Here is a 26,204-nt window from a genome sequence, read left to right on the forward strand (position 1 = left end):
ATATTATTCAAATCATTTTGTATATTTCACAAGCTACGGGCCCCAGCACTGATCCCCGTAGAACACCACAGGCCAGAGAGAATACCCTCCACCACTGCTCTACGTCATCTATGCCCAAGCCAATCTTGAATCCAATCTAGTGAATCAAAGCAGACCCAGGCTCTTAATCTTATGTATCAACCCACTTTAAGGCCCCTTGTTGAATGTTTAGTTTAGTTTAGAAATACAGCATGGAAGCAGGCCCTTCGGCCCACCGAGTTTGCACCGACCAGCAATGACTGCATTTATTAACACTACCCTACACACACTAGGGGCAATCTACACAAAGTGTACAAACCCAAGCCAATTAAGCTACAAACCTGTATGTCTTTGGAGTGTGGGAGGAAACCGAAGATCTCGGAGAAAACCCACGCAGTCATGGGGAAAACGTATAGACTCCGTACAGACAGCACCCATAGCCAGGATCGAACCCGGGTCAATAGACAATAGACAATAGGTGCAGGACCATTCGGCCCTTCGAGCCAGCATCACCATTCAATGTGATCATGGCTGATCATTCTCAATCAGTACCCCGTTCCTGCCTTCTCCCCATACCCCCTGACTCCGCTATCCTTAAGAGCTCTATCTAGCTCTCTCTTGAATGCATTCAGAGAATTGGCCTCCACTGCCTTCTGAGGTCTTTGGCAGTGCAAGTGCTGTAAGGCAGCAACTCTACCGCTGAGCCAACGTGCCGCCCTAAATGCTTTACTAATATCCGTGTAGAAACCATCCACGTACTACCCATCTTCGTCGCTTCCTCAAAAAACTCAAAACAGTTTTGTAAGACAGGCATAACGCACGCACACCAAGTCATGCTGATAATCCCTGATATGACCATGTTTTTCCCAATGTGAGCAAATCCTATCCCTAAGAATCTTCTCCAATAATTACCCAGGCCCTGTCGATATTTACACCTCAGTCAACACCTAAATAAATATTCCTTTTCTTTTTTCCATTGCGAGAGTTGCCAAAGAGAAATTGTCTACGTTTATGAATGCATTGCCAATGTTCTGAAATGCTGTCAAATAAAAACATTATTTATTTCTTCTGTGGAAAAGACAGAATGAGGTTGTTCACTGTTGGAATGGACTTGTTAATGGGTGCTAAACCCCAGCTATCAATAATCAAAATTCGGCCCATTGAGTCTACTCCGCCATTCAATCATGGCTGATCTCTGCCTCCTAATCCCATTTTCCTGCCTTCTCCCCACAACCCTTGACATGTTCTAATCAAAAATTTGACTACCTCTGCATTAAAAATATCCACAGCCTCCACAGCACTCTGTGGCAATGAGTTCCACAGTTTGACTCCCCTCTAACTAAAGAAGTTCCTCCTCACCTCCTTTCTAAAAGAGCGCCATTTTAGTGTGGTGTATAATGCAATGGAGGTAGAGGTTTCACAGGAAGGATGACACATTCTCTGGGATGAATACGTATCAGACATCCTTGGGTGGAATCAGGTCAGTGGGAAAATCAATCTTCGGTTTCCTCCCACACTCCAAAGACGTACGGGTATGTCAGGTTAATTTGCTTGGTGTATGTCTAAATTGTCCCGAGTGTGTGTAGGATAGTGCTAATGTACAGGGATCGCTGGTCACCGCGGACTCGGTGGGCCGAAGGGCCTGTTTCCGCGCTTTATCTCTAAACTGAACTAAACTAAACCGTTGAGAAGACCAATGTAAGGTCAGAGCACAGGCTCCAGGAAGAGAAAGGTGACCCCCTCAGCTTTGCAATGCCCTCAGCCACTTGCAGCGGTGCCCGATCTAATGAAGCCCCAGGCTTCTTCAGGGCCTCCAAAAGTCCGTCGACTAACCTCTCCGATGCCTGCTCGACATTGGCCCATGACGAGAGCATTCTTTACCCAAGTGCTCTGATGACTGGTTTCAGGATGACATTGGCCATGACCACGGTCAGATCAATTTCCACCTCATCGTGAGCACCGTGCTCTCACATCTATCACAACGTTTAAGAACCATTCAGACAGGTACACAGGATAGGGTAGGTTTAGAGGGATATGGGCCAATAAACAGGCAGGTGGAACTCGTTTAGATGGGGCATGTTGGTCAGCGTGGGCATGTTGGGTCGAAGGGCCTGTTTCCACAGCGTGCTTTTGCTCTGAGTGTGTGCAGGCCATGGCGTCAGCCCTGGTCAATGGGACTGCAGTAACCAATGCCTGGAGCTCTCTTGCCCCCCACACTCAGCGATCTCTGCCTGCCGTATAGGCGTGCATTGTGACCTTGGTTGTGAGAGCTCGGCTGCCTTCACTCATGCCTCCGTCAATACCATTCAGCATGCATGCCTTCACTTTGCCATTGATTTTCATTGTATATAAGGCACTCCTTGGAGTTTGCTCAGCACGTGTATTTTCCTGTCGATGAGGCTGGAGATCGGTGTTTGCCCTGCTCTGGCAGGCTTGAACATGATGTCCTACCTGATTACAGCTGTAGAACAGGCACTCTGAATGAACAGGTGAAGGCAGTGAGATCGCCACATCAATAACAGGGTCCCTTGCCTTGTGCAGTTCTCTCATCCACCAATACTCTGCTGTTTGTGTGTACGATGCTAACTGGGGTTCTACTGGAGCCATTCTTGCAAGCCCACACCATCAACGCCAACTACCCACAGTGCCCTCATGTCTATCGCAATGTTTAAGAAACATGGGTAGACACAAAATGCTGCAGTAACTCAGCTCCAACATTTTGTGTCTATCTTCAGTATAAACCAGCGTCTGTGGTTCCTTCCTACATGATATATGGATAGGATAGATAGGTTTGGAGGGATATGGGCCAAAAGCAGGCAGGTGGGACTAGTTTAGATGGGGCATGGTGGTCAGAGTGGGCAAGTTGGATCGAAGGGCCCGTTTCCACGCTGTATGACTCTATGACCCGTCGAGTCTCCTTCACATTACCCGTGTACCTGTCTGAACATTTCTTAAACATTGCGATAGATGTGAGAGCATTGTGCAAGCCGACTAGGGCAGTGCCTGGGCCCTCACTGACAGTCCAGTAACCCCCTTGACAGTGCAGTCACACCACTGAACAATGTTGACCACTGCATTATCCAGCGCAGTAAGATTGCTGTTATCTGTCCCTAGTGTTAATGTGCGAGGATCACTGGTCGGCGCGGACCTGGTGGGCCGAAGGGCTTGTTTCCGCGCTGTATCTCAAAACTAAACTACACTAATCTGTTGTTGTTATGTTTGAGGTCTGGATACAGGGAGAGCTATCTACTCTTCTTCAAATATTGCCTTGGGATATTTTGCAACCAGAAAGAGAGCAGGCAAATCTTCAGCTTAAACAACTCTTTCCAAATTGCCAAAAGCTGGGAACTTGAACTTACATTTTATTCCGTTGTGAACAAGAAATGCTTTGAGACTGTCAGTCAGAGGATTGTGCAAGCTGACAGATAGTGAGGATTGGGAATTATTTAGAACAGAATTAGAAATGCAGCAAAGGGCCCAAATAACCACTATTTACTACCCTTTACAACTAAAATGAATTTTAAAACTACTGGAAATAAATTAACAGTCCAGTAACTGAGGGAGGGGGGGGGGGGGGGGGAGAGAGAGAGAGTTCAGCTTGCCCACAAAGGTACAGTCAGACTCTGCTCAGGGTCAGTACATGATGAATGGAGATTAGAGAAAAAGCTGGAGTAACTCAGCGGGTCAGGCAGCATCTCTGGAGAGAAGGAATGGGTGACGTTTCGGGTCGGGACCCTACTAGTCCGAAGGAGGGTCTCGACACAAAATGTCACCCGTTCCTTCTCTCCAGTGATGCTGCCTGTCCCGCTGAGTTACACCAGCTTTTCGTGTCTATCTTCGGTTTAAACCAGCATCTCCGTTCCTTCCTACACATGTTGCCTGACCCACTCAGTTACTCCAGCACTTTGCGCCTTTCTGTTGTAAACCAGTATCCACAGTTCCTTCTTTCTGTGAGGAATTGTAGTCTGAATGGTGGTGGTGCGGAGTTGGAGCAAGCAGCACTAGAACAGGGATAGATAGAACAACGATGGTAGATCAACGATCTGAAACGTTAACTGTTTCCCTCTGCACTGGCACTGACTGGCTCTCTTGTCCTTGTCCTTGTCCGCACCTAATGACTGTCCGCCACAGAGTACAATTTATGGACCCTCACCTCAGTCAGGTATGGGTAAACAACAATATGTTAGTCAACAGGCCACTGTAGACGCTGAGTGTTGAATTATAGTAACTGAAGCTGCCCTATGTTCCAGCTCACTCATCATCACCCACCATCCCCATTTTTTTACGAGGGTACCAGAACTGAGACGTTAACTCTGCTTATCCTTCCACAGATCCACCCTGACCTGCTGAGTCTTTCCAGCATTTTATTGCAGTAACTAATATTATTGTTATGTTGAAAGTAAACACAAAGTGCCGGTGCAACTCAGTGGGTCAGGTAGCATCTCTGGAGAAAAATAATCCTTTTTCTCCAGCGATGCTGCCTGACCTGCTGAGTTACTCCAGCACTTTGTGTCTATCTTTGGTATAAATCAGCATCTGGAGTTCCTTCCTACACATTGTCTGCTCAGTGAGGCAGTGGTAGTGTTACTGCCTTACATCAGCCTTACGGGAGCTGTCCACGCGATGCTTGTAGGTTCTCTCAGTCACTGCGTGGGTTTTCTCAGTGTGTTCCAGTTTCCTCCCACACTCCAAAGACGTAGAGGTTTGTAGGTTAATTAGAAAAAATCTGTAAATTGTCCCCAGTGTGCAGTATAATGCTAGTGTATGAGGTGAACACTGGTTGACATGGACTCGGTGGGCTGAAGGGCCTGTTTCCACACTATATATATATATATCAAGTGTAAAGTAAAGAAACTAAATCTGGGCTAATGTATACGTACCGGTGAAATAGAACAGACTTCACGAGTGTCACAACATCACGACTTGCATTATATCCTGCACACACAATTGCGATGTGGATTGTCTGCAAAAGACAAATACAATTATAGTCAAGGTTAGAGGAATCCTCTTCTTCACTCTGGTCGAGGAGCTGGCTCTCGCTGAGGTTGGACTGCACAGCAGTGGTCATTTTTACCTCACTTATCAACGTGTGAGCTGTGTTCATATAGTCCGGATATTTAACCAGGATGGCAAAGCCCGAAGTTACTCCGATCTTAGTCGGCACTTCTATCATCATCCTGCGACTGGGGAACAATCGGGAGCAGATTCCCGACGGAAAAGTTATTTCCTATCTATTTAGCAGGTGCCGAGACCAGCTTTCCTCAAGTAACCCTTGCATTCCCCCCTCTCTCCGTCCCTCCCCCACCCTAACCGTTGTGCCAGTTTCACTGCTGTCCTGGTGAGTTTCATTGTCTGTAACTCGTCTTCGCCTGGCCCACAGCTAACAATGGCCCGTTTCCTTTTTTTGCATATCTCTCATTCATTTGTTCTATATCACCGTCTATATCTCATGCCTCCCTTTCCCCTGACTCTCAGTCTGCAGAAGGGTCTCGACCCGAAACGTCACCTGTTCCTTTTCTCCGGAGATACTGTCTGATCCGCTGAGTTACTCCAGCAATTTGTGTCTATCGTCCCTCTTGACTGCTGAACAGGGTTGAGGTCAGTCTGCTTAGCACAGTCTGCTGATGGGACAATTAGCACTTCAATGCTCAGCACGGCAGCAGAAGTTACCCAATGCTGCACGGTCATCAGTGGGAGTTGCAACATGACATTCTGCTTCACTGTATGGACCAGGATAACTCATGAGGAACACAGATGCAATGAGCCCAAACAGCCTTTGAACTAACTTAGAACTAAGTTGAAATAGAATGAACACTGGAATCACAGAAAGAGTGTTTTACCCAGCATGCTCTCTGCACGGTGTTAGTGAAAGCAAATGCACTGTGGTGATCCATGAACATAACTCTGATCAAGAGTTGCTAAACTTCACCATGAAATGGCAGCACGCAATAACCTTCGTAGCTCACAAAATGCTGGAGTAACTCAGCGGGACAGGCAGCATCTCTGGAGAGAAGGTGTGGGTGACGTTTTGGGTCGAGACCCTTCTTCAGTCTAGAGTTAGGGGAGAGGGAAATGAGTGATATAGATGGTGAAGTAGAGAGATATAGAACAAATGAATGAAAGATATGCAAAAAAGTGACGATCATAAAGGAAACAGGCCATCGCTCGTTGTTTGCTAGTTGAGAACGAGAACCTGGTGTGACTTGGGTGGCGGAGGGATGGAGAGAGAAGGAATACAGGGGTTACTTGAAGTTAGAGAAATCAAAACCATTACAACTGGGCTGTAAGCTGCCCAAGCGAAATATGAGATGCTGTTCCTCCAATTTGCGTTTAGCCTCACTCTGACAATGGAGGAGGCCCAGGACAGAAATGTCAGTGTGGGAATGGGAAGGGCAATTAAAGTGTTTGGTAACCGGGAGATCAGGTAGGTCCAGGCAGACTTGAGCGAAGGTGTTCAGCCTTCAATCATTTCACTGTGAATATCTCTATGATATTTTTCATTTAATCTCTGACCCATTAACATCATGAAGGAGATATAGAAGACTGCAGATGCTGTAGTCTTGAGCAAAAGAAAAACTGTGAGAGGAACTCAATGGATCAGAGAGTATCTGTAGAGCAAAATGTACAGGCAACGTTTCGGGTCACAGTGTTTCAGACTTAAGAAGGGTCCTGACTAGAAATGTCGACTGCCCATTTGCCCCCATAGATGCTGCCTGACCCGCTGAGTTCCTCCAGCAGTTTGTTTTGTTTTACTAACATTGTGTGGTTCACATTTCCCGATTGTCAACAGTCTGGCTGTGGGATTTGACCTGAATGATGCTGGTTACTCTCTGCCAAGTCAGAGATGTTTGTCACAGTCCCCCACTAATCGGCAGTAGCCAGTGCCATCTTCTTCGCTGCCGTGTGCTGGGGAATCAGGACGAAGGCTATGGACGCCAACACGATCAACAAGCTCATCAGGAAGGCTGGCTCCGTCCTGGAGGCGGAGTTGGATGGTCTTGGAGGGGAGGATGCTCTTCAAATTGCAGAGCATCCTGGACAATACAGCTCACCCCCTCCACGATACACTGGTCAACCTGAGGAGCACCTTCAGCAACAGACTGGTTGCATCAGGATGCAGCACAGAACGCCACAGGAGATCCTTTTTCCCCCGTGGCTATCAAACTGTGCAACTCCTTCCCCTTCTGTCATGGAGTAGACTGTCTTCCCCTTCCCCCACCCTCCCCTAATCTTTGCACATCCCCAATCCATTCCACTCGTCACTTTAATTTCATGTTTCATGTATCTTGTGCTTTATGACTGTGGCAGATCAATTTCCCTCCTGGGATAAATAAATAAAGTTTTATCGTATCGTTTCGCAACCCCCCACTTAGAGAAGCAATTGCAGGTGCCCCGCTGAGTTACTCCAGCATTTTGTATCTATCTTCGCAAGTACGTTTTTTTCACTGTTTCAGTCCATATCCAACGCATGTGACCAATACATACTATACTGTTGAACTCTTGCACTATCAGTGAGGACATAGCCAGACTGATTAACTCTTGGTGGAGCCTGATCCTAGGTGTTAATCCACATGCTGATGCTTTGAAGGGCACCTGGTAATCTTAATCTTGCTTGTGTCAACCGATCACAGGGTTTGGTTTCAATTGTTGGCAGGCATTAAACGCTTACAGGTAGGTCAATGCCCTGCAATCTGAACGGCAGAAGGATCAAGGGACCTTTATTCCAAGGAGAGGTTGCAGATTGTTTAAATATACCGGTAGGGATAGAAAAACAGAGCAACATAGTTTAACCCGATAAGGGTGGGAGTCTACTTCAAAGAAAGGTCACACATTAAATGGGCTCCTCATAGTCTTTACCACCACTAATCACATGCTGCTTATCTGATTCAAACTCATTAGACAGGGCATCTTGCAGCAGGTCTTAAAAACAAAATTAGGCAACGGGAATATTGATGGAAAAGGACAAGGAATGTGGTGCTGGAATTTTCTACTTGTTGCAAATGAGAAGAGCGAAGTTTGCAGATTTTGTGTGAAGTCAGTCAGCATTTGAAGATATGCTCAAACTGCATTGTATCCCAGCAGTATGAATATTGACTTCTCTAACTTCAAATAAACCTTTGCGTCCCTTTCTCTCCCTGCCCCTCCCCTCCCCTAGTCATCGTATTTGTTTCACTGTCGTCCTGTTGAGTTTCACTGTCTGTATAATTCATCATCACTACCCCACGGCCGCGGGACGTTTCAGTGCCCGGTGCGGCTCGGCCGCTGGACTTAACATCGCCCGGTGCGGCCGCGGGACGTTTCAGTGCCCGGTGCGGCTCGGCCGCGGGACGTTTCAGTGCCCGGTGCGGCTCGGCCGCTGGACTTAACATCGCCCGGTGCGGCCGCGGGACGTTTCAGTGCCCGGTGCGGCTCGGCCGCGGGACGTTTCAGTGCCCGGTGCGGCTCGGCCGCTGGACTTAACATCGCCCGGTGTGGCCGCGGGACGTTTCAGTGCCCGGTGTGGCCGCGGGACGTTTCAGTGCCCGGTGCGGCTCGGCCGCGGGACGTTTCAATGCCCGGTGCGGCTTGGCCGCTGGACTTAACATCGCCCGGTGTGGCCGCGGGACGTTTCAGTGCCCGGCGCGGCTTGGCCGCTGGACTTAACATCGTCAGCGCTGTTCGGCCGCGGGACGTTTCAGTGCCCGGTGCGGCTCGGCCGTTGGACTTAACATCGCCCGGTGTGGCCGCGGGACGTTTCGGTGCCCGGGGCGGCTCGGCCGGGGGGGCCTTCCATCCCCTTGCGGGGGCTGTGCGTGTCGTTTGCCTCGGTAGGGGTCGAGCTGCCTGTCCGTGGGTGCGGGGGGAAGAGAGGGGAAGTTTTGTTGCCTCCATCACAGTGAGGGGGTGTTTGGAGTCACTGTGATGGATGTTTGTGTTGGGGTCGGGTGTCCTGTGTTCTTTTCTTTTTGCTGTATTTTGTGACTGCTGAAATTTCGCTCGGTGTTGTGCCGAGTGACAATAAAGTGTTGTTATGTTATGTTATGTTATGTAACAAGGGACCATTGTGGGCTCCACCTTTCGTTGATTTTTCGCTGATTTTTGCGTATCTTTCATCCATTTGTTCTATGTGCCTTGTACCTTCTTCATCTCTCGTTTCCCTTTCCCCCGACTCTCAGTCTGTCGAGGCCAATGAACCGACAGACCTCCATTGTCTTTGGGATGTGGGAGCACCCATAAGAAACCTACACAGTCACAGGGAGAACGTGCAAACTCCACAAAGACAGGAGGCAGCAGCTCCACCACCTGCGCCACTGTGCTGCTGATACGCTCACATCCAACATGTATGGTGCAATGTAGAAGCAAGTCTTTCATATACGAGGAAGATTAAGCTGCAGGTGACTAGATGAATATCTAAGAAATCTTATAGGAACTTGTTAGACAGAGATTTAAATTACACTAATGATTGAAATTTTGATGATCACAACTTTTAATGAGAATCCAGTTTCCCATTCCTTCTCTCCAGAGATGCTGCCTGACCCGCTGGGTTACCCCAGCTTTTTGTGTCTACCTTCGGTTGTACTCTCTAAGATCGGGCATGAGCATCACTGATAATGTTTACTCTTGTTCCATGGTACACTTTGGTTCTAATTAAAGTACAGGAACCTAGCACTGTGCAGAAATGATGCAGAGGAGAAAAGGGAGGCTTTGCGTTGAAACGTGAAGGGGCAGAGGTTAGTTTACCTCGCACTTTTCGACGGTGGGATGCCTGCCACACTCGGAGTTGTTCCAGGTCACGGCGCGGACCCCCTCATTGTCTCCGGTTCCTTCCTCTGTGGAGTAGCTTTTGGAATGGTTTCCATGGCGATGGACTCTGTTCTGGGAAAGGCTGAGTTGCTTACGAAGGGCCTGGTTTTCCTCCTCGACTTCTCGCACGCGCACCTCCAGGGATTCCCGCTCTCTCTGGTTGAACACATACCGAGGGCTATTCGCAGGGGCTTCGTAGGGAGTTAGGACGACCGGCTTCTCATCTGCAACAAGGAAAAAGACACAGAGAAGGTCACGGCATTGGGAAAATCAGCACAGAAGGGTCCTGACCCCCGAAACATCACCTAGCCATGTTCTCCAGAGACACACACACACACATACATATATATATATATATATAATATACTGAACTTTTTTTTCATTTTTTTAGTTTAGAGATACAGCGCAGAAACAGGCCCTTCGGCCCACCGGGTCCGCGCCGACCAGCGATCCCCGCACATTAACACCATCCTACACCCACTCGGGACAACTTGTACATTTACCAAGCCAATTAACCTACAAACCTGCACGTCTTTGGAGTGTGGGAGGAAACCAAAGATCTCGGCGAAAACCCACGCAGGTCACGGGGAGAACGTACAAACTCCGTACAGACAGCATCCATTGTCGGGATCGAACCCGGGTCTCCGGCGCTGCATTCGTTGTAAGGCAGCAACTCTACCGCTGCGCCACCGTGCCACCCTGACTATTGTTATGAATATTATCATATCATATCATATCATATATATACAGCCGGAAACAGGCCTTTTCGGCCCACCAAGTCCGTGCCGCCCAGCGATCCCCGTACATTAACACTATCCTACACCCACTAGGGACAATTTTTACATTTACCCAGCCAATTAACCTACATACCTGTACGTCTTTGGAGTGTGGGAGGAAACCGAAGATCTCGGAGAAAACCCACGCAGGTCACGGGGAGAACGTACAAACTCCTTACAGTGCAGCACCCGTAGTCAGGATCGAACCTGAGTCTCCAGCGCTGCATTCGTTGTAAAGCAGCAACTCTACCGCTGCGCTACCGTGCCGAGTGTTTACATATTCTGCTGCACTGCTGCAAGTGAGGATTTCATTGTTCTGTTTGGGACATCTGACAATAAACCCTCTTGACTCTTTACTCTTGATCTCTCCACCCCCAGTTTTAAACCCTGCTTATTTTTGCTGTTCCTTCTAATCTTCCTCCCTCTGCTCCCAAAAGATCAGTCCTCAGCCGGGGGGTTGCAGTCCCTGCCGCCGTGTCCATTTCTTAGGCTAGAGTCTTCGCTGCAAAATATAGGACACTCTCCCCTGACTCAAGAATTTCAGATCCAACCAGACCGCTTCCTCTTGCTCTCTCATCCCTAACTTCTGAGGGAACAGAGAGGCCCATCTCAGTCTAAGCCATGCCATTTCTGGTGATGCAGTTCACGAAAGATCAGGTCTGGCATCAAAGCTGTTAATGGTGGTGTGTAGAAAGAAACTGCAAATGTTGATATGTACCAAAGAGAGTCACCAAGCGCTGGAGTAACCCAGCGGATCAGGCAGCGTTTCTGGATAAAAATGATGGGTGACGTTTCAGATCGGAACCCTTCTCCGGTCGATTTTTCTCGTTTAATCCAGCTCCTAGTTTCAACTTACCTGCAAACTTGAAATCAATCCCGTTCGCCCAAGTCCAGCTCTTACACGCTCGTTCAGAAACAACGCTGTTTCCTTTCTGAGACCCTGCCCCTCACCGTTACTCCCTGCTTCAAGCCACCTTTGGCAGCTTTCAATCCACACTGTCGATGTCCTTTACTCCCACGGGTCGTTAATTGCCTTTTTGCAATACTTTATCAAGAGTCCTTTTGAACATCCCCCATTCACGGCACCATTCTCATCAGCCATCTTATTACTTTATTCAAAGAACTAAATCATTAGCCAAAAACATATTGTCTTCAACAAATTAATGCTGACTGTTTTTTTTATTAGCCCATACTTTTTTTTACAAGTGCCAATTAATTCTGTCATGGATTACTGCTCTAAAAGCTTCCCCATCACCTGCCTGTAATTGCCAGTTTTATACCACTTCACTTCTCTGCCACTCATGATCCTCTCAATCCTCTCGTACCATTCCAGTACCCAAGGTGTATTGGAAGCCTGTGCCAGAACCACTAAAATGTTTCACCTTTACTTCCTTTAGAGTCTCTTCCTTTAGAGACTGGGATGCTACTCATCCAGATCAGATTCTGCTTATAACCAACCTGTTACAGACAGCATCTCCATCTAGTTTTATGCAACATCTTTATTACCAAGTGTGTTCTGCACCACTCTGTCTATCTGTGTCACCATTCTCACTCACTAAAGTTCAGTTATGATGAAACTGCAGTTCTTAACGACATAATTACACTTATTAGTGCGTGTTTTATCTTTTGCAAAAATCTAATAAAGTGAAATTTTAATAAAACATTATTTATGTCATCGTTACACGGTGAGAATAATGATATCATTAATTTTCTAAAGGGTAGTCTTTGTGGGATCCAAATGCAAAACCCTAAATAATTCTGATCGTCAAGCTGTGTTAACACCAAAGTAGCTGAAAACAAATTAACTGGATTCTCATTAAAAGTTGTGATCATCAAAATTTCAATCATTAGTGTAATTTAAATCTCTGTCTAACAAGTTCCTATAAGATTTCTTAGATATTCATGTAGTCACATGCAGCTTAATCTTCCTCATATATGAAAAAGACTTGCTTCTACATTGCACCATACATTTTGGATGTGAGCGTGTGCGTGTCAGCAGCACAGTGGCGCAGGTGGTAGAGCTGCTGCCTCCTGTCTTTGTGGAGTTTGCACGTTCTCCCTGTGACTGTGGAGGTTTCTTACGGGTGCTCTCACATCCCAAAGACAATGGAGGTCTGTAGATTAATTGGCCTCTGTAAAATTGCCCCCAGTAAATCGGGAGTGGATGCTAGTGGGACTACAAAGATGTCGTGTGAATGGGTGATGATCGCTGGTCGGTATGGACTTGGTGGGCTGAAGAGCCTGTTTCCTTGCTGCATCTCTAAATAGTTCAGAAAAAGTTTACTCATGTGATACTGTGAATATGTGGAAAGGAACTGCAGATGCTGGTCTACACCGAAGATAGGCAAAAAAACGTCTCGATCAGAAACGCCACCTATTCCTTTTCTCCAGAGATGCTGCCTGATCTGTTGAGTTACTCCGGCATTTCGTGTCTGTGTTCTGATACTGGGAATGGGAAGGTGATCCATTGAGGGAAGGTTGGGCTGGTATCTGCTGGAGCTTAGGAGAGTTAGAGGGGACTTCATTCAAACATAAGATCCTGAGGGGTCTTAACAGAATGAATGTGGAAAGAATGTTGCAGCGGAACCTAGAAGTAAGGGTAACAACAGTTTAAAATTACAGGGCCACCCGTGTTGGGCACTTATTTTGTGACAGTCAGGAGTCTGTGGAAAGCCTCCAAGAACAGTGGAAGCAGAGACTTCTGAATATCGTGATGGTAGATGTAGATGGACGTTTGATGAGCAGGGAGGTTTCTGGGGGTCAATGGAAATATAAAGTTAAAGTTACCATCAGAGCAGCCAGGACTTGATTGATTACCAGGGTGGGCTTGAGTGGCATTTTTGTAAGCCCTTATTTATTTGTGATCATTGTTGCAACAAAATAGATGCGTAGAAGAAGAGTATGAGGAAGAGTAAGTTGTTAGTTTAGTTTAGCTTAGGGATACGGCGCAGAAACAGGCCACCGAGTTCGCACTGACCAGAGATCCTCGCACATTAACACCACCCTACACACATTGGGGGCGATTTAACATTTACACCATGCCAATTAACCTACAAACCTGTACGTCTTTGGAGTGTGGGAGGAAACCGAAGATCTCGGAGGAAACCCACGCAGCTCACGGGGAGAAGGTACAAACTCTGTGTAGACAAGTAGCCGTAGTCAGGATTGAACCCGGGTCTCTGGCGCTGTAAGGCAGCAGCTCACCACAGTGCTGCTGTTGGGTGGATTTATTTTCCATCGGTCTATTGCTCATTCACACGATGACAAACCATCAGCATTGTCACAATGTTTAGGCCCAACAGGCCCACTGAGTCCACGCCGACCAGCGATCATCCCGTGCACTAACACACTAGGGACCGTTTTACAATTTTACCAAAGCCAATTAAACTCCAAACCTGTACGTCCTTGGAGTGTGGGAGGAAACCGGAGCACCCGAGAAAACCCATGCGGTCACGGTACAAACTCCGTACAGACAGCACCTGTGGTCAGGATCGAAACCGGGTCTCTGGCGCTGTAAGGCAACAACTCTACCGCTGCGCCACTGTGCCGCCTTGATCCGTTCATGCCTATCATATCATATCATATATATACAGCCGGAAACAGGCCTTTTCGGCCCTCCAAGTCCGTGCCGCCCAGCGATCCCCGCACATTAACACTATCCTACACCCACTAGGGACAATTTTTTATTTTTTTTACATTTACCCAGCCAATTAACCTACATACCTGTACGTCTTTGGAGTGTGGGAGGAAACCGAAGATCTCGGAGAAAACCCACGCAGGTCACGGGGAGAACGTACAAACTCCTTACAGTGCAGCACCCGTAGTCAGGATCGAACCTGAGTCTCCGGCGCTGCATTCGCTGTAAAGCAGCAACTCTACCGCTGCGCTACCGTGCCGCCCTATCCAAACGCTGGTAAATCCTGACCCTCAGAATTTCCTCCAACAACTCACCTCAAGATGTGACGCTCATTAGCCTGCCTTGACCAACATTAGCCACCCTCCACCCCAGTGCTTGGACTTCTTTACATTGGACAACATTCTTGGACAACATTAGCCACCCTCCACCCCAGTGCTTGGACTTCTTTACATTGGACAACATTCTTGGACAACATTAGCCACCCTCCACCCCAGTGCTTGGACTTCTTTACATTGTTGTAATCCTCGCTTTATTCTCTACATTGTTCACCTTATTTTTTCTTTTGCAGTTCACTGCCAAGACTAGCAACCTATTTCTCTTCTCAAATACCTGTCCAAGGCTCACAGAATTCTCCCGCTGAGCCTCTTTGAAGAGTTTTGTTATGATTTTGCATCAGTTTGTTTTAAGGCAATACCTAGCTCCATCTTAGAAAGGCTTCTTTGTTTGAATTAAAATCAATCTATTCCCATTGCTGGGCCCCTTGTCATTCAGTGAAAAGACTCATTCTCATTGAGTATAATCTTTCTAATGCATGATTAGTGCCTGCAAACCCAGGCCTTTAATCCCCCTTCTGCTGCAGATTCAGCAGGAAACCTTCAAAGAGCGCTCAGTCCTGCTGTGAGTGTGTGATTTTAATGCTCTTAGAAGGAAAGTTCTCTGGAACTTCACTAAACTTCCAATTAAAGTTCTGCCACGTTAACCAACACAAATGGGACCAGCTAATTGCCAACATCTTTAAATTAAAAAATGGCTTTATCAGGAAAGTGTGCTCACCAGCCCGCCACCTTCACATCACGACCTGTCCTCCTTCTAAACACGTCCCCTCCGATTAGTTTTATTTATATATTCTCAAAACTCCAACCCAATACAAAGCAGAGAAGGGTGAGTGCCACAAGGGGGAGTGGCCAGAAGGAGGAATGATGGAGGAAGCCGGGTACGGCAGACGCAAGTAAGAGTGAAGTGGGGGTCGTACCTTCTGCGCCCTCAAGGTCGGCTGCGGGAGGCACAAAGTCTTTATGTGGCCGGGCGAGGAGAGGGACAATAGACAATAGACAATAGGTGCAGGAGGAGGCCATTCAGCCCTTCGAGCCAGCACCACCAGTCAATGTGATCATGGCTGATCATTCACAATCAGTACCCCGTTCCTGCCCTCTCCCCATACCCCCTGACTCCGCTATCCTTAAGAGCTCTATGTAGCTCTCTCTTGAAAGCATCCAGAGAATTGGTCTCCGCTGCCTTCTGAGGCAGAGAATTCCACAGATTCACAACTCTCTGACTGAAAAAGGTTTTCCTCATCTCCGTTCTAAATGGCCCACCCCTTATTCTTAAACTGTGGCCGCTGGTTCTGGAATCCCCCAACAACGGTTGGTGGACGACGGTTCGCTGGACGATCCGGACGGAGGCCCTGCCGAAGCCTGAGGCTCGCTTGGATCGGGCACCGCTGCAGAAGACCGCGTGCGCGGACAGGACTGGACTTTGAAAATTGCGCCAAAACCTGGCGACTCTTGCACGCGGAATCAGTGGACTATTTCTCCGCACTTTGTAGTCATCGGGGATTGCGCTTACGTATGGAAATACTTTACTGAACCGCAGGCAAAAAATACAACTTTGCTGTATGCCTGTACACGTGATAATAAGGAATCATTGAGTGAACCAATGAAGAGAAATAACCTCCGCACTCAGGCACCAGGGGTCAGGATTGAAATCAGCTGACTGGGATTATAGGGCAGCAGAGTTCCTAGCTGCACCACCGTGCAGCCTGAGGCACGCACTTCAGCATTTTATTCCCAAGAGGCGGCCATTCCCATTCTCGCCGAAAACTCGGTTTATTCAATTAGTCAACCCAGCACGTGGAAAATCCCAGGCTTCATCTTCAGATTATGTGGAGTAGCAAGGACATTAACGTCAACCCTGTCTGTACACAGTCCCCCGAGTGGAGTGAAGAGAATACCAGCGATCATCTTGGTCTGACGCCTCAGCTCACGAGTATAAATGCAGGAGAGTAGCGGGAGAGTGGGTCGAGACTGAAGAAGGGTCTCCACCCCAAGCGTCACCCATTCCTTCACTCCAGAGGTGCTGCCTTTCCCGCCGAGTCGCTCCAGCATTTTCCGTCTATCTTCAGAGAAGATTATTAGGTTGCACCAATCGACATAATTTGGTAGTTTAAACTCAATTTTAAAAGCCTGGAAATGTTATGCCGGGTAGAGGGTAAGAAGAATAAGGTGTAATGGAAGGTGATGGCAGGGATTTTAATGTGACAATAATGGTGAGACTCTCAGTTAAGTATTACTGACGGGAAGCACAGCGCCACGGCAGTAGAGTTGTTGCCTTACAATGGCAGAGACCCGGTTCGATCCTGAGCTCAGCTGCTTTCTGAATGGAGTTTGAATATTGTAATCAGCCAGAGATAAAAAAACCCTTGTCATGTCAGAAATTTTCTTGCAGAAATCACCTTGGTTTCAGCCTCTAATTACTATTTTATGTTGGCAAAGTTGAGCCAAAGGCAATATAAAACATCGAGGCTTTTGGAAACTCTGGGTGGTGTTCCAGGCAGAAGCTAATTGAAAATAAACAGAAGTTAAAATTTAGTTTAAATAACAATCCTCCTTTAAGTCCAGGAAATGAGTTCTGGTAAGAAACATGAGGAGAAAGCAAAAGGAGGCAGGTCCATAAACAGCTTTGGCCAACCTCAAAGGTCACAACTAATTATGTTCAGTTATAAATACAGCAAGTTTAAAATCTCCCAAGGACAAAATGGGTGGTGGGAGTATGGAACGAGCTGCCAGAGGAGGTAGCTGAGGCAGGGACTATCCCAATGTTTAAGAAACAGTAAGACAGGTACATGGATAGGACAGGTTTGAAGGGATATGGACTAAACGCAGGTCGTGGGACTAGTGTAGCTGGGAGTGTAGCTGGGAGTTGTCTGCCGGTGTGTGCAAGTTGGGCTGAAGGGCCTGTTTCTATGCTGTATGACTCTGTGACTCTATAACATAAGGGGGTCTGGGGATAGGGTTGCCCTTGTCCCGTATTAGTAGGGTTGCCAACTTCCTCACTCCCAAATAAGGGACAAAGGGTGATGTCACCGCCCCACGCCCCACGTGACCTCACCCAGCCAGCGGTCACGTGGGGCGCGGGGTGGTGACGTCACCTTGTCCCGTATTTGGGAGTGAGGAAGTTGGCAACCCTACTAATACGGGACAAGGGCGGTCCCGTACGGGACAAACTAATTTAGCCCAAAATACGGAACAGTTGGCAACCCTATCTGCGGATACAGAAGTATTAGCAGAAGAGATACGGAAAAGAGGGCAAATGTTGCTTCTAAAAGATTGTGAAAAAAATAAATAAGATTAAAGACTTGCTTGGTTGTTTCAGGGTTAAGCTGGAGATCAGCAAATGTCTGGCAGGAATTCTGCACAAATGGGCCCAGACAGAGTCAGGGCAGCTCTGGAAAGGGAAAAGGCTGCAAATTGTGCAACAAAATCTGAATTACAGAACGAGTGGTTGCCTTTTGCCAAACCTGTCCCCCTCCCCAAATCACGAGCAAAGCCCATCCTGAGCAGAGACCAGACAGATAAACTGCTATCCACAAAATAGGGGGATAGTTGTGGAGGTGACTTGGACCTGTTTATTTATGAGATGCCCTTTCCTCTTTGGTTTGTTGGAAGTTTAAAGAGATGTGGTGTGTTTGTAAATACTTTCACTGATATACTGTAGAAGGTATCCTCAGTGGTTGCATCATGACCTGGTACGGCAATACCAAAGCACAGGAAGGCAAGAGAGTGGTGAACTCAGACACGTCCACCATGGGCACAGCTCTCCTCTCCAATGAAAGCTTTTATGAGGCGCATCCTCATGAAGGCAACGTCTATCATCAAGGATCCACGCCATCTGGGTCATGCCGTCTGCTCTGCTACCATTGGGCAGAAAGTACACAAGCCTGAAGTCCCACACAACCAGGTTCTGGAACAGCTACCTTCCTTCAAGGGAGAGATTCTTGAACCGACCTGCACAACCATAATGGTGCCTCGACAACAGAAAACACTGGACTACCTCGCACTACCAAGATTTGATTTTCTTTCTAATTATATTTCTGCACTAAAATGACTTTTTTTTTTGGCAGTGTACTTTCTTTCAGTAAGTGTGTGATTTATGTATAATTTGTTTTTATGTGTTGACTGAGTCTATGTGCCTACAATGCAGCTGCAAGCGAGATTTTAATTGTACCTGTACCTCACCGTACTTGTGCATTTGACAATAAACTCAACTTGACTTGCTGCTCTCAGCTTGGCACGAAATAAATGATCTGCGACTTCCTCGATTCCAAAGAGCTGGGAACCAATTCAAGTGTGGGCAGTGAGGGCTCGGAGAAACCGAGGGGCCTGCTGCTGTTGACTGCTGTAAATAAAGGGGATGACTGAACAGAACATGCAGGAGGAGTGTTACACACCTACTTTTATAATGGTGGCCTCCTCAGCAAAGCGAAGCAAACTGGAAGTCTCCAGATCTCACTGTGCAAACCGACTGACTCTACCACTGAAGGGGGAGACAAAATGCTGGAGTAACTCAGCCGGTCACCCATTCCTTCTCTCCAGAGATGCTGCGTGTCCCGGCTTAGTTGCTCCAGCATTTTGTGTCCACCTTCGATTTAAACCAGCATCTGCAGTTCCTTCCTGCACATTTTGTTGACTATACCATTGAGTTTAGTCCGAGGGAAATGCTTTGCCCATCTGTATTATACGTGTTGAAAGGGATTGGACGAATGACTCCCTTCCCAAGGAAGCTGGCCATTACTGATTTGTAAATAAATTAGCACTCCTCCGGCCTCCTAGAAGCACGGTCATTGTAGTGTTAGAAAAGGGGCAATGGAGACGTGGAGAGGTATGGAGGGGGCACGTGGGCCCAAGATAAGTGAGGGGGTGTCGAAGGGGTTGGGGAAATGGGATAAGAGGTGGGCAAACAGCGAGACCAAGGCATGGGAGGGAGGGAGGGAGGGAGGGAGGGAGGGAGGGAGGGAGGGAGGGAGGGAGGGAGGGAGGGAGGGAGGGAGGGAGGGAGGGAGGGAGGGAGGGAGGGAGGGAGGGAGGGAGGGAGGGAGGGAGGGAGGGAGGGGGTGGTTTGGCAAAGTTCACAGTTTGATATGGACAGATTTAACTCCATTAAAAAATATAAATCTGGTGGGTTTTGCACTCGCCACTGCGGCAGAAATAAGACAGGTTACCTGAGGGAAATTAAAACAGATCAAACTAATTTTGGTTTTGAAAAATGAGATGTGTTGGAATGTATTTCGCTGTTTAAAAATGAAGCCCATGTGTTTAGATGAGCTTGTGATTTGTCTGAACATCTTCAGTCCCTTGCAATCAAAACCGAACGCCGATAGCTGAGTGTGAAACATGTTCAGACAGAAGGACAGTGAGCCTTCATCACAAATCAGGCAAGCACATCATTTACACTAAATGGTTCACATTCTGAGCAAACGCAAGATGACACGAGCCTGTTGAAGAGTCCATAAAGTGACATTCACCAGGCTGGTACGTTGATCTCCTGTAGAACCCACGCGCGATACATTGCCCGAGTAAAAATAGAGAACAATCTAGAAAATAGACACAAAATCCAGGAGTAACTCAGCGGGACAGGCAGCTTCTCTGGAGCGAAGAAACGGGTGACGTTTCGGATCGAGACCCTTCTTCAGACTCGACCCGAAATGTCACTCAATCCTTCTCTCCAGAGATGCTGCCTGACCCGCTGAGTTACTTCAGCATTTTGTGTACAATGTTAAGATTGTGCCAACTCTGGTTTCATCCATCCATAAGATATAGTTGCGAGCTTCAGGTATTCAACAATAGGGAATACAATGTCATTCATTGCCACGGCCACCTTGACAGGCCCTGACAATGTAGGAGCAACTTTCTCATGTTATGATTGTGGTTGCAGCAGTGGCAAATTTCAGTAGGTTACTCTAGCACTGAGCGTACCTTTGTGCATCAACCAGCATCTGCTGTTCTTTGTTTCCACCAGCACAGTTTGTTCAGTTGCTGGCTTGCTGGTTTAAACCAGCATCTGCAGTTCCTTCGCACACATAGTGAACAATCTATTCGCAAGGTGCAGCCCAGTGGTGCAGCTGGTAGATGCTACTGTTATGCTACTGCCTCACAACGCCTGTGATCCAGGTTACATCCTGAATGAATGAATGAATGAATTAATTAATGAATTAATGAATTAATACTTTATTGTCATGTGAGAAGTCACAGTGAAATTCTTTGTTTTGCACACCAAAGGTGCCGACAAAGTTACAAGTTATCCTGCTGTCTGTGTGGAGTTTGCACGTTCTCCCTGCGACCTTGTGGGTTTCCTCCGGGTGCTCCAGTTTCCTCCCCTATCCCAAAGACCTTCATGTTTGTAGGTTAATTGGCTTGATATAAATGTAAATCGTCCATCGTGTGTGTAGGATAGTGTTAATGTGCGGGGATCGCTGGTCGGTGGGCACAAAGGGCCTATTTCCGCGCCGTATCTTTAAGCTAAATTAAACCAAACTCAACTTACTGCCGAAAAGCCCATCAATAATTTCATTTTCAAGTTGAATGTATCGGCCTGGCCAACACTGTGAAACATCATCAATTGGTAGTCCGGTTCTAAAGCCGAATAAAACTTCCTCAAAGCTGGAAGATATTAGGGAAGATGCTGAGCTGTGAACACTTCAACCTCACTGTTTAAGAAAGAGTGTTCCAGCAACATTAATTCCAGTCTCACCTGCCAGTGATACAATCACCATTTTGCCTAAATAAATCAATAGCCAATTTAGAGGCTATTATGAAAGATTACATTAATACAATCATTCCAAATGCAAGGAATTTTCTCCATCTTAAACCTTGCACAGCTTTCCTCCAAATCACAATGGCAACGCTAATGTTGTTCTGTCCCCGTGACGCTGGTAACTTCTCACATTCCATCACCGTGCTTTTAAGACAATACTCAAAACCCATGTTACTCAGGCACTGAATACAGACTGGCCCTCCATTGCAGTTTGGCGTGGAGTCATAGAGCTGTACATCATGGAAACAGGCCCTTCGGCCAACCTTGTCCATGCTGACCAAGTTGGCACACAGGGCTAGTCCCATTTGCCTGCATTCGGCCCGTACCCCTCTCAACCTTCAAGGGGTATGGGGAGAGGGCAGGAACGGGGTACTGATTGTGAATGATCAGCCATGATCACATTGAATGGCGGTGCTGGCTCGAAGGGCCGAATGGCCTACTCCTGCACCTATTGTCTATCCATTATTCTGTACAAATATCTTTTAAAAGTGGTAAATGTATCTGCTTCTGTAGCTTCTGTGGGCAGCTCATTCCAGACATGGACCAGATCCTTCGAGAACAATGAGGGACCCTGCGTGGGGGAGGGCCGAAGAGAACAAAGAGGGACCATTGGGGACTACAATGAGTACTTTGTAACTTTGCCGGCACCCTGTACGTGGCAACTCTTTAAATACCTTGTGTACAATATGCAAAACAAAAAATTTCATTGTGGCACGTCACGTGTGATAATAAAGTATCAATCAATCAATCAATCAATACTAAGTCCAGCTGTTTTTTTCCCCCAGTTCTGGGTTATGAACCAAATTTAAATTCCACAGATGGTGGGATTTGAGCTCTTTGAGATTCACTCAGCATCATCGTGCTGCCCTCTGGTTATGGAGAGAGGCAGGGACTTGGTGGAGTGTCGGGGGCAGGGGCTGTTGTGCAACACCACGTGTTTTATAACGTACATTTGCAACCCTTGCAGGCTTTACAGCATCTCTTTCCTGGGATGGAAAACGACAGTGTGTGAAAGTCGGTTTTCTCATTTTAATCACTCCAGACAATGTGTGAACATTTTTTGTGTGTGTGTGTGTGTGTGTGAGCACTGTGCAGGACAAATACCTTATAGGGAGTGTGTTCATTTGGCTGGTCACATGTCTGGCCTTGCTTTATGATGCCCAGTCCTTCAAAACAGCTCGGCATTAATCTCTGGATTCCATCAGCATGTCTCAAGCTTCTAGTTTTTTTCTAGTCAGCAATTTTGAACTTTTTCTTTTTCCCGGTTTCATTGTCTCTACTGCATGTCTGATAACTCTGGAGATGTCTGCTTTCCTTTTCGAAAGTCGGCTTCCCCTCTCCTGTAGTTAGATGGAGCTCCCGTCCGTATTTCCTCTCCGCCCTGCACGTTTCCTCGCTCCCTCCACTCGAGGCCACGGGCGCCGGCGGACGAGGAAGGGGCCAGCGGTCGCCAGGCCAGAGGGTGCCTGTGGTCGGACGTGGCCCCGTGGGTGCTAGAGGTCTGATGCGCTGCTGGAAACAAAGGAGGACCCGGCTTTGGGGGGGGGGGGGGAGCTGCCGAGAACAAAGGGGGACCCCGTGTGGGGTGTGGGGGGGGGAGCTGTCGAGAACAAAGGGGGACCCAGCGTGGGGTGTGTGTGTGGGGGGGGGGGGGGCACTGAGAACAAAGAGGGAACAAAGGTCCTACACCATTGAGCCCAAGTTACTAACTCTGGTTAGACGTTTCCCTGCAGGTTCCATCCATCACCCTCACCCTCAATTGATCATCCCCAACAGTTCAAAAAGAGCCACTTGTTCCACCATTTCCAAAATTTGGAAGAAATACAGCCTTTAAAGTGGAAAAGCATAAAACTACAGATGTTGAAAATGTAAAACAACTGTGACTTTGTTTTTTTTTCTCCACGGATGCTGATTGATTTACTGACTATTCCCGACATCCTCTGCTTTTTTTGACAAGCATGAAGTGTTGGGTACCGCCAGCAGAGGGAGTGCCGGGGTACTCCTTGGAGAAGAAAGCCATTCATCCCCTCAAACCTTGTCCACCATTCAACATAATTATGACTACCTTGTAATCTCATCGCTTATACGTGCCTTTATCCCCTAATGTTTAATTCCGTTGGTTACTTTCAAAGCTGTCACTCTCGGATATAAATTCATCAATTCACTCATCATCAATTGCTGCCTTTGGCGGAGTTCCAAATTTCCAGCACTCTTCAAGTGTTGAAGTGTTCCCCAACTTCCTTGAAACATTTGGTTCCAATTTTTAGGCAATGCCCACTGATCTTGGGTCCCACAACCAGTTGGATGGGCTTCTCACTCTTTCTCCACCCATTAACCTTAACATCCCAAATAAAACAACTCTTGGTGTGTTAAATGCCCTGGAAACAAGCCTGGACTTTGTGCTCAAATCTTTCCTTTGAGTAACTTCCCCGGGTCATTTAACTGTGGAAGTGTAGGAATTTTTCCAGGCATTTCCAGGCTATCTCCAAAGCCAAATATACCCCGGACCTTGTGCTCAAATCCTTCAGCTCATTACCCTGTGCCCCACAGATAGTAGCTCAGGATGGCGTCTAGTTGTTCAGTGGTTTGGTAACCGTGGGGAAGAAGGTTAATTGGCCACTGTAAATTGTTCTCTGAGCAGGTGAGTGGTGGAATCCATAGGGAATGTGTGGGGGATAAAACGGGACTACTGTGGGATTAGTGTAAATTGCTGCTTGGTGGTTGGCCTAGACTTGGTCGGCCGAAGGGCCCATTTCCATGCGGGATGACTATGGCTGACGTGAATGTCTCACCGAGGAGCCAAGATTAGGAGTTTATAGAAACAAAGAACTGTAGATGCTGATTTATACCAAAGATAGACAGAAAGTGCTGGAGTAACTCAGCGGGTCAGGCAGCATCTCTGGAGAAAAGGGATGGGTGATGTTTTGGGTCAGGCTGAAGAAGGGTCCCGACCAGAAATGTCACCTACCCCTTTTCTCCAGGGATGCTGCCTGATCTGCTGAGTTATGTTGAAAGGCTGGAGCGATTGGGCTTGTATACACTGGAATTTAGAAGGATGAGGGGGGATCTTATTGAAACATATAAGATAATTAGGGGATTGGACACATTAGAGGCAGGAAACATGTTCCCAATGTTGAGGGAGTCCAGAACAAGGGGCCACAGTTTAAGAATAAGGGGTAGGCCATTTAGAACGAAGATGAGGAAGAACTTTTTCAGTCAGAGAGTGGTGAAGGTGTGGAATTCTCTGCCTCAGAAGGCAGTGGAGGCCAGTTCGTTGGATGCTTTCAAGAGAGAGCTGGATAGAGCTCTTAAGGATAGCGGAGTGAGGGGGTATGGGGAGAAGGCAGGAACGGGGTACTGATTGAGAGTGATCAGCCATGATCGCATTGAATGGCGGTGCTGGCTCGAAGGGCTGAATGGCCTACTCCTGCACCTATTGTCTATTGTCTATTGTCTATTGTTACCCCAGCACATTTTTGGCTATCTTAGGAGCTTTTTGAGTTGTTTTTTGGAATCATGTTCGGTACAGACATTGTGGGTCAAAGCACTGACCGTTTCAGAGGATGTGTGCATGGTGAGACACCAAGTGCCCGCGGCTTATGGTCAGGGCATGGGGGCAAAGAATACCCCAGCTACCAATTCCCTGGATGCCGAGGTCACACACAGATCCTACGGAAAGATCCCAACGGGGAGGTTGAGGTTAATGGTGGTGGGTGTATGGAACAAGCTTAGATGTGTCATATCACCACCTTCCTGTGACCTGATGTTTGTAGAACTGTTGGGAATGTGGGGGGAATGAAATGGGTTTAGTGGAGGATCAGTGCAAATGGCTGTTTGGTGATCAGCATGGACTTGGCCTGATTCCATGCTTTATATACGACTATGAGCCCTAAGTGTCTGCGCTCCTGGGTTCTTTTGCTCTGCCTCATCAGAAGGAAACCAAAAATACTCCTTGATCCCCATCGCACCACTCATCCATATTTGAACAGGACAAGCTGCACGGAGATATTTTTGAGATGAGACAAAAATAAGCAGTGATAGGCTATACTCATTCAATTCTCTCATGGTTATGTGATTGTGCTAATGATACCATTATTAGGGGTCAGACCTCTATCGCTGCCAAGAATTCATCCAAGCAAGCAAATGCTTTCATAGTTCATGCCATTTTCAACGTGAGCCATCAATAAATAGACTGCGCCAGGAAGCAGCAAATAACAAAGGATAACAAATGATCTAAGCGGACAATTAATGGGATTCAATGCAAGTACGATATAATTTCAGAGTTTCGGAGAGAGCTTTGCAGAGAATGCTTTGCAAATTTGAAACACAGTTATTAACTTTCCAGACCATACAGCGAATGCTGTGACTGAAAAAAAAAGAGACCCGTATATGTCAATTTGTGAGTTATATTAGCAAGAATGTTTAGTTTGGATCTTGAAGCTAATATTCAGGCATCTTCAACTGTTGCCCACTTTCAGACTGCTTGTTGATAAACCTGAGAAGACATGTTCACTGTTCAACGGGCAGCTTCCAACTATAGTTTTTATTTAAAATCTGACAAATATTTCCCAGTCAGAAAAAAACATCGAGAACTTGATATTTAATCATTGTTGGATTAACTCCACTTATAGCGATAAAATGACATCACAGGTAACAACCCGTGCATACTGGGCAGTGACATCACAGGTAGCAACCCGTGCATACTGGGCAGTGACATCACAGGTAACAACCTGTGCATACTGGCCAGTGACATCACAGGTAACAACCCGTGCATACTGGGCAGTGACATCACAGGTAACAACCCGTGCATACTGGGCAGTGACATCACAGGTAACAACCCGTGCATACTGGCCAGTGACATCACAGGTAACAACCCGTGCATACTGGGCAGTGACATCACA

The 26,204-nt window shown here is 47.2% G+C and overlaps 1 protein-coding gene across 5 annotated transcripts in view; it reads right to left on the reverse strand.

Moving 5' to 3' along the window:
• The window catches only part of LOC144603581 (xylosyl- and glucuronyltransferase LARGE1), a 305,179-nt gene that overhangs the window by 135,768 nt on the left and 143,207 nt on the right, over nt 1–26,204 (reverse strand). For all 5 annotated transcript variants that reach the window (XM_078416998.1, XM_078416994.1, XM_078416995.1 and 2 more), the window contains exons 3-4: nt 9,739–10,025; nt 4,899–4,981 (exon numbers count right to left, since the gene is read on the reverse strand). In XM_078416998.1, the coding sequence (XP_078273124.1) occupies nt 4,899–4,981; nt 9,739–10,025 (370 nt within the window). The remainder of the gene's footprint in view (nt 1–4,898; nt 4,982–9,738; nt 10,026–26,204) is intronic.

The sequence above is a fragment of the Rhinoraja longicauda genome, chromosome 20 (assembly GCF_053455715.1).
Source record: "Rhinoraja longicauda isolate Sanriku21f chromosome 20, sRhiLon1.1, whole genome shotgun sequence".
NCBI classification, from domain to species: Eukaryota; Metazoa; Chordata; class Chondrichthyes; order Rajiformes; family Arhynchobatidae; genus Rhinoraja; species Rhinoraja longicauda.